The sequence below is a fragment of the Aotus nancymaae genome, unplaced genomic scaffold (assembly GCF_030222135.1).
Source record: "Aotus nancymaae isolate 86718 unplaced genomic scaffold, 86718_ANA_hifiasm-v0.15.2.pri h1tg000018l, whole genome shotgun sequence".
Taxonomy (NCBI): domain Eukaryota; kingdom Metazoa; phylum Chordata; class Mammalia; order Primates; family Aotidae; genus Aotus; species Aotus nancymaae.
In genome coordinates this window covers 5,819,412-5,832,769 of record NW_026988430.1, presented here as the reverse complement: position 1 = coordinate 5,832,769, position 13,358 = coordinate 5,819,412, and the positions used below count along the sequence as shown (strand labels likewise).

General features: G+C 60.1%; 1 protein-coding gene across 3 annotated transcripts in view; it reads left to right on the top strand.

The window, feature by feature from the left end:
* The window catches only part of ABR (ABR activator of RhoGEF and GTPase), a 159,275-nt gene extending 146,223 nt beyond the window's left edge, over positions 1–13,052 (top strand). For all 3 annotated transcript variants that reach the window (XM_064378165.1, XM_064378166.1, XM_064378167.1), the window contains 7 exons: positions 2,101–2,160; positions 2,489–2,598; positions 3,520–3,659; positions 4,651–4,785; positions 5,843–5,948; positions 9,262–9,409; positions 10,294–13,052. In XM_064378165.1, the coding sequence (XP_064234235.1) occupies positions 2,101–2,160; positions 2,489–2,598; positions 3,520–3,659; positions 4,651–4,785; positions 5,843–5,948; positions 9,262–9,409; positions 10,294–10,383 (789 nt within the window). In that variant the 3' untranslated portion in view covers positions 10,384–13,052. The remainder of the gene's footprint in view (positions 1–2,100; positions 2,161–2,488; positions 2,599–3,519; positions 3,660–4,650; positions 4,786–5,842; positions 5,949–9,261; positions 9,410–10,293) is intronic.
* The last annotated feature ends 306 nt before the right edge of the window (positions 13,053–13,358 follow it).

The window sequence follows — 13,358 nt, the reverse complement described above, 5'->3', positions numbered from 1 at the left end:
GCGTTGCCCAGGCTGGTCTCGAACTCCTGCGATCATGTAGCTAGGAGCCATCGCACCCGCACAGCTGTTAAAACCAAAAACATGAACAGAAGTGAGGTCGAACCTCGTTTCACTCTAGCAAAAGACAGTATCATACAGATATGTGAACTAAAAAAATGCTCCGCCCATCTCATTGAGAGAGAATTCCACCAAAAAGTTACTTTGCTACTTAATATTTATTAAAATGTGTCATGTGTAGCTTACTTTTTTTTTTCTTTTTTGAGATAGAGTCTCACTCTGTTACCCAGGCTGGAGTGCAGTGGTGCGATCTCGGCTCACTGCAACCTCCGCCTCCCAGGTTCAAACGATTCCCCTGCCTCAGCCTCCCGAGTAGCTGGAATTACAGGCACCCACCACCACACCTGGCGAATTTTTGTATTTTTAGTAGGGTTGGGGTTTCGCCATGTTGGCCAGGCTGGTCTCAATCTCCTGACCTTGTGATCTGCCCGCCGCAACCTCCCAAAGTGCTGGGATTACAGGCGTGAGCCACTGCACCCGGCCCCCTTTTTGATTGTGTACTGCCAGTCATGGGACTAACTGATCCTGAATATGTTTTGAATATCTGGAGCCTTGAGGTCTCAGGAAATTTTGGTTTTCAGTGTACACAGATTTTTGTGTGTGTGTGGAAGCAAAATATGAACAAAGGACTTGAAAATATAAAAATATCAACTAGGACAACATTCTTTAGGCGAAATGGAAAGAAGTTCAAGGAGAGAGATGAGGCAGGAGCTCCGTGAGGGAAAGAAGAGCTTGTTCACGTGCTTTTTCAGTGGATGATTGTGGGTATCACATCGCTAGGGCATTTAGATCCCCCTGAATACATGTGAGAGAATGATGTCACACTTGTATTTTAAGATGGCAATATTGACATTATTCTGGAAATCATACTCTTGGCAACTATTTAAACTTGGAAATGTTCAGATGTTGACTTTAAAATGTGCCAGGGAGTGCACAGTTGCTCAAAATTAGTTTGCAGGTGTGCAGGCAGATGCGTGCAAAGGCCCCTGAGTTACCGAAACAGAATCTGGAACAGTCCTGTGTGAGGGGTGCCTCTGACCTCCCTGGGCTCCGGCCTGAGCCTGGGGGCTTCCCCTATAGAGGATCTGCTTACTGGGGAGCCAGCGTCTTGGCCAAGTCAGCTCCTTGTATCTTCACAGCTGCCCCACTGAGGGGGTTCTGTTGCTGGCCCTCTTGTGCAGATGGAAAAACTGAGGCTTAGTGAGTTTAAAACTTGCCAGGATTCGCCAGGCACAGTGGCTCACGCCTGTAATCCCAGCACTTTGTGAGACCAAGGCAGGCGGATCACAGGGTCAGGAGATTGAGACCACCCTGGCCAAGAGGGTGAAACCCCCGTCTTTACTAAAATACAAAAAGCCGGGCGTGGTGGTGGGTGCCTGTAATCCCAGCTACTCGGGAGGCTGAGGCAGGAGAATCACTTGAACCCAGGAGGCGGAGGTTGCAGTGAGCCGAGATCGCACCACCTCCCTCCAGCCTGGGTAACAGGCAAGACTCCGTCTTAAAAAAAAATAAAATAAAATAAAAAGCCTGCCTCACCCTTGACCAGATCAAACACCACCAAAAAAAACCTTGCTGGCGTCCAGGCCCAGGCAGGCTCCTGAGCAGGGCCCAACCCTTCGTTGCACTCATTCAGCACCTCCACATGCATGGCCGGGCCCCGCCATGGGCTGGCACCTCCTGATCATTCCAGTGTGGAGAGGAGGACGAGGTGCTAACTTTCTGTGAGCCTCGGTTTCTGCATCTGTGAAATGGGGTAGTAGGGGCCAGCTCTCAGGCTGGCAGGTCAGAAATAGGTCTCAGGGGCAGGAGTGCCTGGCAGAGTGTGCCTGCCTCCCTCGAGGCGGGGGTCCTTCTCCAGCTGGGGCCAGAGGGGCCTGAGAGCTTGGCCCCCTGAGGCTGATTTCCAGGTAAATGTCAGCTTATCCCAGCCGCTCACTTCCGCCTTCCTGACTGTGTAGCTGGCTCTGGGCGGTGCCGACCCATGGGGAGAGCTCTGGCTTGGCCTCCGACTGGCACCCTCTCACCCACATTCTCTCTCTGCAGCTGGACCCACAAACTGTGGAGACCAAGAACTGGCACACGGACGTGATTGAGATGAACGGGGTGAGTGAGGGATGGGAACGAGGTCTGTGAGGTAGGTGGGCAGCCCGTCCTCTAGGGGCGTGAGTGAGATGAAGGGTTGAGTGGGGGATGGGATCGTCTGTGCATGGCAGGCAGCCCACCCTCTGGCTGCTTCTGGGGCTGCTGTGCCACCTCAACCAGTCCCATCTTCCTGCATGCCCTTGCCCTGCCTGCTGCTGCCCTGCAGGTTTTGAGGAGCCCTGGGTGTGAGCTAACCCTCATCTGCAGTCTTGGGGGGACCCCTGTGTTTTGGGACACTCCTCAAGCACTCACGCCCTGGGGAACTTGTGCCTGCCTCACCCCCAACCAGATCAAAGTGGAATTCTCCATGAAATTCACCAGCCGGGATATGAGCCTGAAGAGGACCCCGTCCAAGAAGCAGACAGGCGTCTTTGGCGTGAAGATCAGCGTGGTGACTAAGTAGGTGCTGCCTCCGGCCTCCGAGTCCTGGCGTCGGTGCCCCATGTCCCCGCCAGCCTGGGCACCCCCAGCCCTCCCTGCCTGTGCCCATCCTGGCGTCTAATCTGTCACCCCAGCTCAGCGGTGGCAGACAGCCAGTGCGGAGCCAGAGCGGCCGCAGAGATGCTCACGGGACCCTTTAGAAGCACGTGGGCCAGCACTTAAACGCTGGAAGGTCTCGTGTGAAACCCCCGATCATCTGCTCCTCATAAGCGGGAAGGTGTCAGCTGGGGGCCTGCATTTGGGCTCGGCACCAGCAGGGACTGGCCGCCCCCGGGAAAGGGCACGTCCCCCATTTCCCACTGCCCCGGCCCCTTGTCTCAAGCCTGACCCACCTCCTGATGAAGGCTGCCTGCTGGGCCTCCTGCAAGCATCTGAGTCTGGGGGATGCCCTTTCCCTAGAGACTCAGCCTTCCCTTCCGAAGTTCCCAGGCCTTCTCCTGCCCGAGGCCTCCACTGCCCTGCACAGGCTGGCAGGGATGGGCAGGCTGGGGCGGGCAGGCTGGGGTGGGCTGGCTGGGGTGGACTGGCTGGGGTGGACTGGCTGCGGTGGGCGGGCGGCCTGGCTGGGATGGGTGGGCTGGCTGGGGGGGGTGAGTGGGCGGGCTGGGGTGGGCGGGCGGCCTGGCTGGGATGGGTAGGCTGGCTGAGGGGGTGAGTGGGCGGGCGGGCTGGCTGGGATGGGTGGGCTGACTGGGGTGGGCAGGCTATCTGGGGCAGGCAGGCTGGGATGGGCTGGCTGGGGTGGGGTGCGGTGGCCTCTTCCTCAGCTCCCCATCCCAGATGCTGGAAGCTCCCCAGGGTGTGTGTGTGCTGGGTGGGGGCTGCTGTGGGGGAGCTGTCGTGGGGACCGCCCTCCACCCATCCTCACGCCCACCCCAGGCGGGAGCGCTCCAAGGTCCCCTACATCGTCCGGCAGTGCGTGGAGGAGGTGGAGAAGAGGGGCATCGAGGAGGTTGGCATTTACCGGATATCGGGCGTGGCCACGGACATCCAGGCACTGAAGGCCGTCTTTGACGCCAGTGAGTGTGGGAGGCATGGCCAGGCAGCTGTGACTGTGACCCAGCAGGCTGTGGGGGGCAAAGGAGCGCTTGGGGATCCAGGAGGCTTCGTGGAGAGGCCAGGCCCGCCCACGGTAGAGTAGCCTCGGTCGGTTTCCAGTCCCTCTGGCAGGTGCTTTTTCTGCATTTTCTCACGGAATCCCCTCCCCTCGCGTCTCTAATCCATCGCTGCGGGTAAGGAAGCTGCAGACACGCAGAAGGGCCGGGTCGCTTGCCCAGGACGACCCAACTTGTAGGTTTTGGCTCTGGACTGAAACTCGGATCTGACTCGAGTCTGCGTGACTGGCTTTCTTGCTAGTCCTGGGTGCCTCGTGAGCCGCAGGGAAAGAGCTGTGAGCCTGCCTGCTGTCTCCGGGCCCCAAACCCCTCCGGGGCAGCTCTGCCTCTTGTGGGGCCCACAGTGGTAAGGCCTGAGCATTCTGGCTTCTTCTCCCTGCTCCTGCTGGTTCAGGCTGCAGCAACCACGTGCCTGATAGTCAGGACACCTGCACTGGCCAGGCAGGGACAAGTCTTCGAGGAGCCGAGAGGGCCGCGGGAGCCTGGAGAGAGGTGGGGCAGGGCCGGGGAACTCCCTGGTGCTCAGCTCCTCTGGGCAGCCTGACAGCTGAGGCTTTGTCAGAACACACTTTTACGTGTGAAAATGTGCAAGAGGGGCTGAGTGACGGGGACATTCCAGTTGGGAGGCAGGTGTGGGCCACACAGTGTGAACATGACTCTGAGCTCTGGGTGATGAATCTCACTCCCCGGCCACCCCTCCCGAGCAGCCACAGCAGGTGGACCCCAGGCTGTCTCTTCCTGCTCCTCTGGCCCCAGCCCACAGAAACCTGCGGGCACCCTAGCTCCTGCCTTTCCGAGGGAGACCAGCACTGAGGTGGAGTGGGTGGGGCTGCCTCGGGAGGGCTAGGGGGACGGAACAGGCTGAGGCTGCATGACCGTGGCTCCTCCCCTGCAGATAACAAGGATATCCTGCTCATGCTCAGCGACATGGACATCAACGCCATCGCCGGCACGCTCAAGCTCTACTTCCGGGAACTGCCCGAGCCCCTCCTCACGGACCGACTGTACCTAGCCTTCATGGAGGGCATCGGTGAGGCCCTGAGGGCTCCTGGGGGCCAGTCTGGGATGGGCCAGGACTCCCTGGCTGGAGAACCAGCCAGCAGAAATCCCTGTGGCCTCCCTTGCTGGCTGATCATCCCAGGGCACTGGGGCCTGGGGCTGAGGGCCGGAGGGTGGGGTGTGGCCTGCTGGGACCTGGTGTGAGGCTGGACCCTTTCTCGCCTGCCTCTTGCCCCTCCTGTCCCCATGGTGCCCCCTCTGCTTCCTATTTGGACACTGATCTCCTGCTTGGAAGCTCGGGTATCCAGGAAGACCGTCCTGAGTGGCAGAAGCCAGCACCCCAAAGCCAGGGAGGAGGCTGGTTCAAGCCAGAGGGCACTTGAGGCAGGCTGTGCTGGGCCTTCTAGCGAGACCACACACTGTCCTGTCACCTCTGCTGAGGGCCCTGGCCGGCTCTGCCTCCGCCCGCCTGGTCCAAAGCCAGGCGCCTGGGTATCCCTCCGGCCTTCTCTCCTGGGGCACCTCATGGAAGGCCGCTCACATGCATGCGCCAGCACAGAGCGGGTGAGAAAGAGCAGTCTCACGCCACAGGCAGGACCTGCCCCTGCTGGCTCAACCTTCGCCACACAGACCAGGGCCAGGGATGCCCCACGGCCAAGCCCAAGCGGCCAGCTGCAGGAAGAGGGTCTGCTCCTGCCAGCCGGCCTCCTGGCTGAGTCGTGGCTGGGCCTCGTGGCTGAGTCGTGGCATGGACTTCTGGCTGAGTTGTGCCCGGGCCCCGTGGCTGAATCATGGCATGGCCTCCTGGCTGAGTCGTGGCCGAACCCCATGGCTGAGTTGTGCCCGGGCCCCGTGGCTGAGTCGTGGCCGGGACTCATGGCTGAGTTGTGGCATGGCCTTGTGGCTGAGTCATGCCCAGGCCTCCTGGAGGAAGCAGCTGCTTACAGATCTCACCCTCCCCGGTGAGGTCTGCTCCCCAAACGCCAGAAGCCTGGGCTGTGCGCAGGGGCCCCCAGCCTCGTGACCACGGGGGCTCTGGTGGGGAGCCCCCGGAACCAAGCACCACCCTGGCCCGTTCTCTCCCACAGCCCTGTCCGACCCTGCTGCCAAGGAAAACTGCATGATGCACCTGCTGCGCTCCCTGCCCGACCCCAACCTCATCACCTTCCTCTTCCTGCTGGAACACTTGAAAAGGTAACAGGGGAGGGCCAATGGGGGGTGCCATGGGGGAAGGGGCACCAAGGGGGGTACGGGACGCCAAAAGGCCCCAGCCAGGGGGTACAGGTCCTGCTGGGGGACCCACCTCAACCCTCCTCGTGGGCGCTGGCCGCCGTCGGGCCGTCCATGCGGGGTGAGAGTTTGCTTCCCAGCTTCTTGCACTCATGCTTTTCTGCTTTGAGAATATTTGGGTCTCAATAGTAACCTCAGAGATTGGCCACATGATACTCAGAACAGCAGAGTGAGTGCCAGGGGCTGCAGGCACGTTGATAACGACAGGTCCCACCTCCCAGTAGCTCACTCAGTCCGTGTAGCCTTTTCTAAATTAAATGGAGAGCAGATAGTGTCAGGCCGCACTCCAGGCCTTGGGTGGAAGTGCCACCGTTCTGCTCCATTACACAGAGAACAGACGTGTGTCCTGTGTTATAGCATAGCGTGCTATCGGCCGGGCACGGTGGCTCACACCTGTAATCCCAGCACTTAGGGAGGCCAAGGCAGATGGATCATGAGGTCAGGAGATCAAGACCAGCCTGGCCAACATGGTGAAACTCCCATCTCTAATAAAATACAAAAAATTAGCCAGGTGTGGTGGCAGCCACCTATATTTCCAGCTACTTGGGAGACTGAGGCAGGGGAATAGCTTGAACCCGGGAGGCGGAGGTTGCAGTGAGCCAAAATCGAGCCACTGCACTCCAGCCAGGCAACAGAGCAGGACTCTGTCTCAAAAAAAAAAAAAAGTGTAATCGTGGCCCACAGTGAAAACATGTGAAACCCACTGGTCCTGGCCCACACCTCACTTAACACAGGGAAGGTGAGCCCCCTCGGCCAGCGGGGACTTGCTGGGGTTAGTGGCATATCCATCCTTAGAACCCACGACTTTCAGATCCTAATTCAGACCCTTCTTGCCTTCCCACCACCCGTTCTGTGGTCAGTCCAGCCAAGAGCTGCTGACGTTGGTACCTGCAGCAAAAGTTCAGAACTGAAGGTGGCCTGAAGGGTCCTCAGGCATGCATGGGGAGGAGCTCCCCGGGCCTCCCTTCAATCCACCTGCCTTCTAGGACCTGGGAGCCCCTCAAGGGGACTGCGCTGCAGGGCAAACAGTTCCTCCTGGAGCTCAGCCCTTAGCTAGGCCAGGCTCTGGAGAGCCAGCGGAGACCTGGTCGCGCCCGGGGCTGGTGTCTTGTTTCTCTCATTGTGAGACATTTTTCCTCTGGTTTGGCCAGGACCAGAGCACCGACCAATCCCGAAATCGCTTGGCAAGCCTTGAGGGGAGGGGTGGGAAGGGATCATTCACTCGGTTTCTACCCTGGGAACTGGGCACAGTCTGTTCCCACATCTGGGCCCCGTGCACGTGGTGAGGGCTGGCCCGCTGCACAGCGGCCTGTCAGCATCACAGTGTGTCTGCCTGTTTCCAAAGCAGGCAGTGGGAATGATGGTATGGAGAGGGTGACAGGCACTCTTAGGGTGGGTGGGTCTCACCCAGAAACATTCGCTGAGATTGAAGGAGAACCAGAGCCCCTCTGATGGGTTGGACAGCAGCCCCACCCCAGGGAAGCATCGCAGAGCATCTGGGCTATTGAGCAAGAGAAGCGGGGGAGGACCAGGAGGGAGGCCGCCTGAGGATGGCGCCAGCTCATCCCAGAGGAGGGCTGATCCTGCCCCGGCACAGCTGGCAGAGCCCTGGGTCTGGCTAGAGATGGAGGCCGGGCGGGCTCCAGGCCCTGCCTGCCTTTCTTCCCTGCCCCACCCACCGTGACCCTTCCTCCAGCCACTTGGTCCATGAGTAAGCAGCACCAGTGGTTAAGAGTGTTGTTCTGGAGGCAGCTATACCTGGGTTCCAGTCCCAGCTCTACCACTTGCAAGTCACCTGATCCCTCTGCACTCTGGTTTCCTCATCTTGACAATGGGGGTGATGATATTTACCTCAAAGGGCGAGCGTGGGTTGTTACAGGCAAGGTTCTCAGAACAGCACTGCCACTTGGGGAAGGGAGCCAGAGCGGGAACAGCATCGACTCTAGGGGAAGGGAGCCGGAGCGGGAACAGCATCAGCTCTCGGGGAAGGGAGCCGGAGCGGGAACAGCATCGGCTCTCGGGGAAGGGAGCCGGAGCGGGAACAGCATCGGCTCTAGGGGAAGGGAGCCGGAGCGGGAACAGCATCGGCTCTCGGGGAAGGGAGCCGGAGCGGGAACTGCATCGGCTCTCGGGGAAGGGAGCCGGAGCGGGAACAGCATCGACTCTAGGGGAAGGGAGCCGGAGCGGGAACTGCATCAGCACTAGGGGAAGGGAGCCGGAGCGGGAACAGCATCGGCTCTAGGGGAAGGGAGCCGGAGCGGGAACTGCATCGGCACTAGGGGAAGGGAGCCGGAGCGGGAACAGCATCGGCTCTAGGGGAAGGGAGCCGGAGCGGGAACAGCATCGGCTCTAGGGGAAGGGAGCCGGAGCGGGAACAGCATCGGCTCTCGGGGAAGGGAGCCGGAGCGGGAACAGCATCGGCTCTAAGGGAAGGGAGCCGGGGCGGGAACAGCATCGACTAAGGGAAGGGAGCCGGAGCGGGAACAGCATCAGTTCTAAGGGAAGGGAGCCGGAGCGGGAACAGCATTGGCTCTAAGGGAAGGGAGCCGGAGCGGGAACAGCATCGACTAAGGGAAGGGAGCCGGAGTGGGAACAGCATCAGCTCTAAGGGAAGGGAGCCGGAGCGGGAACAGCATCGGCTCTCGGGGAAGGGAGCCAGAGCGGGAACAGCATCGACTCTAGGGGAAGGGAGCCGGAGTGGGAACAGCATCGACTAAGGGAAGGGAGCCGGAGTGGGAACAGCATCGACTCTAGGGGAAGGGAGCCGGAGCGGGAACAGCATCGACTAAGGGAAGGGAGCCAGAGCGGGAACAGCATCGGCTCTCGGGGAAGGGAGCTGGAGCGGGAACAGCATCGGCTCTCGGGGAAGGGAGCCAGAGCGGGAACAGCATCAACTCTAAGGGAAGGGAGCTGGAGCGGGAACAGCATCGGCTCTCAGGGAAGGGAGCCGGAGTTGGTATCTGTGGGTCCTCGGGCTCAGGCAGTTCGCTATCAGTTTGGGGGAACACTGCAGCTGGAGATGTCAGCATATGGCTGGACCCCACTCCCCTGGATGAGTCCCCATCCCCCCACAGAGGTCTCCACTCCTAGAAGGAGACGAGGTAACCCTCTTCCAGGTGTGCTTCAGGACCTCCTGCGGCGAAGGCCAGGGTCCCAGAGCTCCGAGTGGCTGCTAGGACGGGCTTCATCCCCCCGCCACACGTCTTCTCCTTTTCAGGGTTGCCGAGAAGGAGCCCGTCAACAAAATGTCACTTCACAACCTGGCTACCGTGTTTGGACCCACATTACTGAGGCCCTCGGAAGTGGAGAACAAAGCACACCTCACCTCGGCGGCGGACATCTGGTCCCATGATGTCATGGCACAGGTACCCCTGGCAGTGCCCAGGCCAGGGCTGGTGGAGGGTGAGACGAGTCCTCACGCCTCTTCCCTCGTGGGAAGCTGGGTTGATGGGCCGTAGGGTCACCGGGAAGAGGACTGCAGACATTTCTGCACCCCCCAAGCCAAAACAAAAACGTTTGATGGGGCCGGGCGCGGTGGCTCACACCTGTAATCCCAGCACTTTGGGAGGCCGAGGCGGGTGGATCACGAGGTCAAGAGATCGAGACCATCCTGGTCAACATGGTGAAACCCCGTCTCTACTAAAAATACAAAAAATTAGCTGGGCACGGTGGCGTGTGCCTGTAATCCCAACTACTCAGGAGGCTGAGGCAGGAGAATTGCCTGAACCCAGGAGGCGGAGGTTGTGGTGAGCCGATGATTGCGCCATTGCACTCCAGCCTGGGTAGCAAGAGCGAAACTCCGTCTCAAAAAAAAAAAAAAAAAAAAAAAAAAGTTTGAGCCTAGACCAGGCCACAGAGTGTCTGTCCCAGATGCTGGCTGCATTCTCAGGCGGGCCTCGGTCTCGGAGAGCCAGCCCAGGGGTCTGGGAGGTCCTTGTCCGCATGTGTGGAAGCTCTGAGGCTGCTCCCAAGGACGGAGGCTTCTCCAGGGCCCAGAGCAGGGAACAGACCGTGGCTGCCCCAGGATGGAGCGGAAGCTTATGGCCAGGTTGGGGAAGGGGCCCTAGGCCCCCTGCCCTCTGCCCCGCGGCGCCTTCCATGGCTGCAGAAAGGGAAACACCCCTGCTGGGCCGCCCAGGAAGGGGAGGTGGCGGGCACCGTCTAGAGGGTGGGAGGGCAACACTGGCCAGCCCACGGGGCCACGTCGTCTCGCGTGGGTGGCGGGCTCAGCCTTCATGTCTCTCCACAGGTCCAGGTCCTCCTCTACTACCTGCAGCACCCCCCCATCTCCTTCGCAGAACTCAAGCGGAACACACTGTACTTCTCCACCGATGTGTAGCCCGAGGCAGGGCGGCCGTGGGGGCGGCAGAGCCAGCCCCTCCAGCCCGGGCCCAACTCAGACTTGAAGGACTGCAATAGAAAACTCCCACACCCAGCACTCCAGGCTCCAGGGAAGCCAGCTTCCAAGAACTGGAACTCGTGTGTCTTTCGTGCCACCTTGTACAAAGCCGGCCCGGCCCCACCTCGCCAGCGAGCCCGCCTCGCGCCCTCGGGCCTCTAGCATGCCCGGCTCCCTCCGTGCTGTTGGGAGTTCTCTGCACACCTGTCGTGCAGGGAGGGCAGAGGCGCCTGCGTGGGCACACAGACAGCCGCCTCGTCCTTCCGCGTCCTCCAGCACTTTCTTTCCTCCCAAGTCTGGCCGAGGGCTCTTGTTTCACACTGCGCGGCCACTGCCAGCTTCTCCTCTCTCGGCCCTGCTCCCGATGGCCCTCCCCCGGCCGCCTCCCTGTCTGCCTCCACCCTCTCCTCCTTCCCAGCCCGCATGCATGTGCACCCTGGGTTCCGTGCTATTGCCCTGACGGCTCTGAGGAGGCCCTGGCTGGCGGGCAGCGGTGGCCCACCTGATGCTGCCCTGGGCCGCCACCGGCCCCTCCTCAACCTCCGCCTTCGGGAGCACACCTGCTTTGCCTTGCTGCCTGTGCAAATGTTGGACAAGGAGACACACACTCATCCCCAGCTCAGTAAAGCTGGAACGCGCATTTCTGGAATTTTCCATTTGGGAATCTCCACTTCTGGGGTTTAACTCTTCTGCCTCCTGGCTACCGGTGAGGCGTCTCTGACTGTTTCTTCTGCTTCTCAGTTCCCTTCCCGGGTGTTCTATTTCCTTGGAGTGTCAAGACTCACAAGGGACCTGCTATCGAGATAGCCGGAGGGTCAGGAAAGAACGGGTGGAGGCAGTCAGGCTGCTGAGGAAACACAGCACTGGGAGTCCCGAGTCTTGGGTGGGCAGCTCTTAGCAGCGAGTTATGGGGGCTTTTCAAGTGGAGCCAGGCTTCCTGAAGGGTGATGGATGTGGCTGAAGCAGGTGTCCAGGCAGGCAGGCTGCAGCCAGGCACTCCTTGGCACCGCAGGACCTCGTGGCACTCTTGCCTTAGATTTTACACACTCTCCACAGCTGAGCACTGCCGCGGGCGCTCCAGGGCATGGGAAGGGAAGGCACAGGCCCGCCGTGGCCAGCCCTTGGGTGCTGCCCTGGCCTCCGGACGCTGCCTTCTGGGTCCACACTGGGAACTCCAGAAGTTGGGGGTAGAGTGAGGAATCGGCCGCCTGCCTCTCGGGCAGGGTTTGCTAGGGCCTCCTGTTGGCGCTGTGTGGCAGAGTAGGGACCCACAGGTTCTGTTCCCAACTTGGAGATGCGCTGCTCAGTACTGGGAAGGAGCGAGACGTGTTTCCACAGGTGCCACGCTGCCAGCCTCGGGCCGTCGGCCTGGAGAGCAGACACAGCTGCAGGTGCCTGAGCTGTCGCCGTAGGTACAGCTCTTCTCCAGCAGAGTCGTTTCTGGGCCTCAGGATTGGGGAGTGGTTCCCACTGCTGTGCTGAGGGCTGTTGTCAGGAAGGGTTTGCTGGCCCAGCGCTGTGGTGCTGGCTCAGTGGGGCAGGGCCCTTTCTGATCCCGTTCACTCCTCTGGCCTTGGGCAGAACAGTAAATATGCCATGCACAGAGGAGAGGAGGAGGAAATACCAGCCAGCTGCCTGTGAGCAGCTTAGCCAGAAGCCCGTGCTCCCTGGACAGGCGGTGAAGGAGAAAGAGTGCCACCTGAGGCTAAGACACCAGTGCCTGGCCGTTCCCAAGTGTCGTGTGTGGGGAGTCTAAAGAAAGACCGAGTGTCTGGCCGTTCCTCAGTGTTGGTGTGGGGCGAGTCTAAAGACCCAGCACCTGGCCGTTCCCGAGCGTCGTGGGGAGAGTGTAAAGAAAGACTGAGTGGCCGTTCCCGAGTGTCGTGTGTGGCGAGTCTAAAGACCGAGCACCTGGATATCCCTGAGGTCCCTGCATGGCATCCAGGTGTCAGTGTGTGTGGCGAGTCTAAAGACTGAGGGCCTGGCCGTTCCCGAGTGTCCACGTGGGGCACAGAAAGCTCCCCGTTGCTTCCAAAGCGATTGACAGGAAGGGGCAGAGCGAGTCCCGGCCCAGCCCAGGCACCTCTCACCTCCCAAACAAGGCCTGTTCAGGTCTCGGCACCAGGGAACCCCCCAGCCCCAGGCTTGCTGAGGCAGTGTGAGAACGGGCGGTGAGAAGGCTGGACGGGCTGAGAAACGTGAAAGGCTCCTATTTATAATCCCACCCAGAGTGGGGGGGGTCAGGTGCCAGACCTGGCCTGAACTGCACCACGGAAGTCCCCAGCGGGTTCTCCTGTGACATGGGGCCTGTGCAGCCCAGAACCTTGGCCACTGTGCCCCACAGGGCAGGCTGTGCCAGCCAGTCAGGCCGCAGGAATCTGAGGCCGGCCTGTCCTTGAGGGGCAGTGGCCGATGGCTGCCAGTTCCTGCCGATACACAGGTGGGATGGGACCCTTCGTTAATATCTGACTTTAATAAGTTGGCAAGGATATATTTTTTTGTCTATGTTCTGTTTCAACTTATGAAGATTATTATAAATTGATGTAAACCACGTGAGAGGAAAATGTTAATAAAAAAAATGCAAAGCCCCAACATTTGCACAAAACTCAGCCCTGCGGTGTGGATGTTTGTGTTCACCATGGTCCGGGGAAGCCACCAATCTAAATATTTAACTCTTCCAGCTGCATCCAGATGTGAGTTTCCAGGCGTGTTTACCTAGTTCACTCCCCTTGAGCCTCCCTGTGGCCATGGGGGCTGGGGCAGAGCTGGGGGAGGTGGGCTCGAGGCCTCTCCTTGCTCCTCACAAGGCCCCCGATCAGCCAGCATCCAGGCCACTTGTGGTCTCACCCTGGGCATTCGTGTACAGTTCCTTTCGCGAAGTGGAAATGTCCCACGGCCAGGTCCTGGCCGTGGTG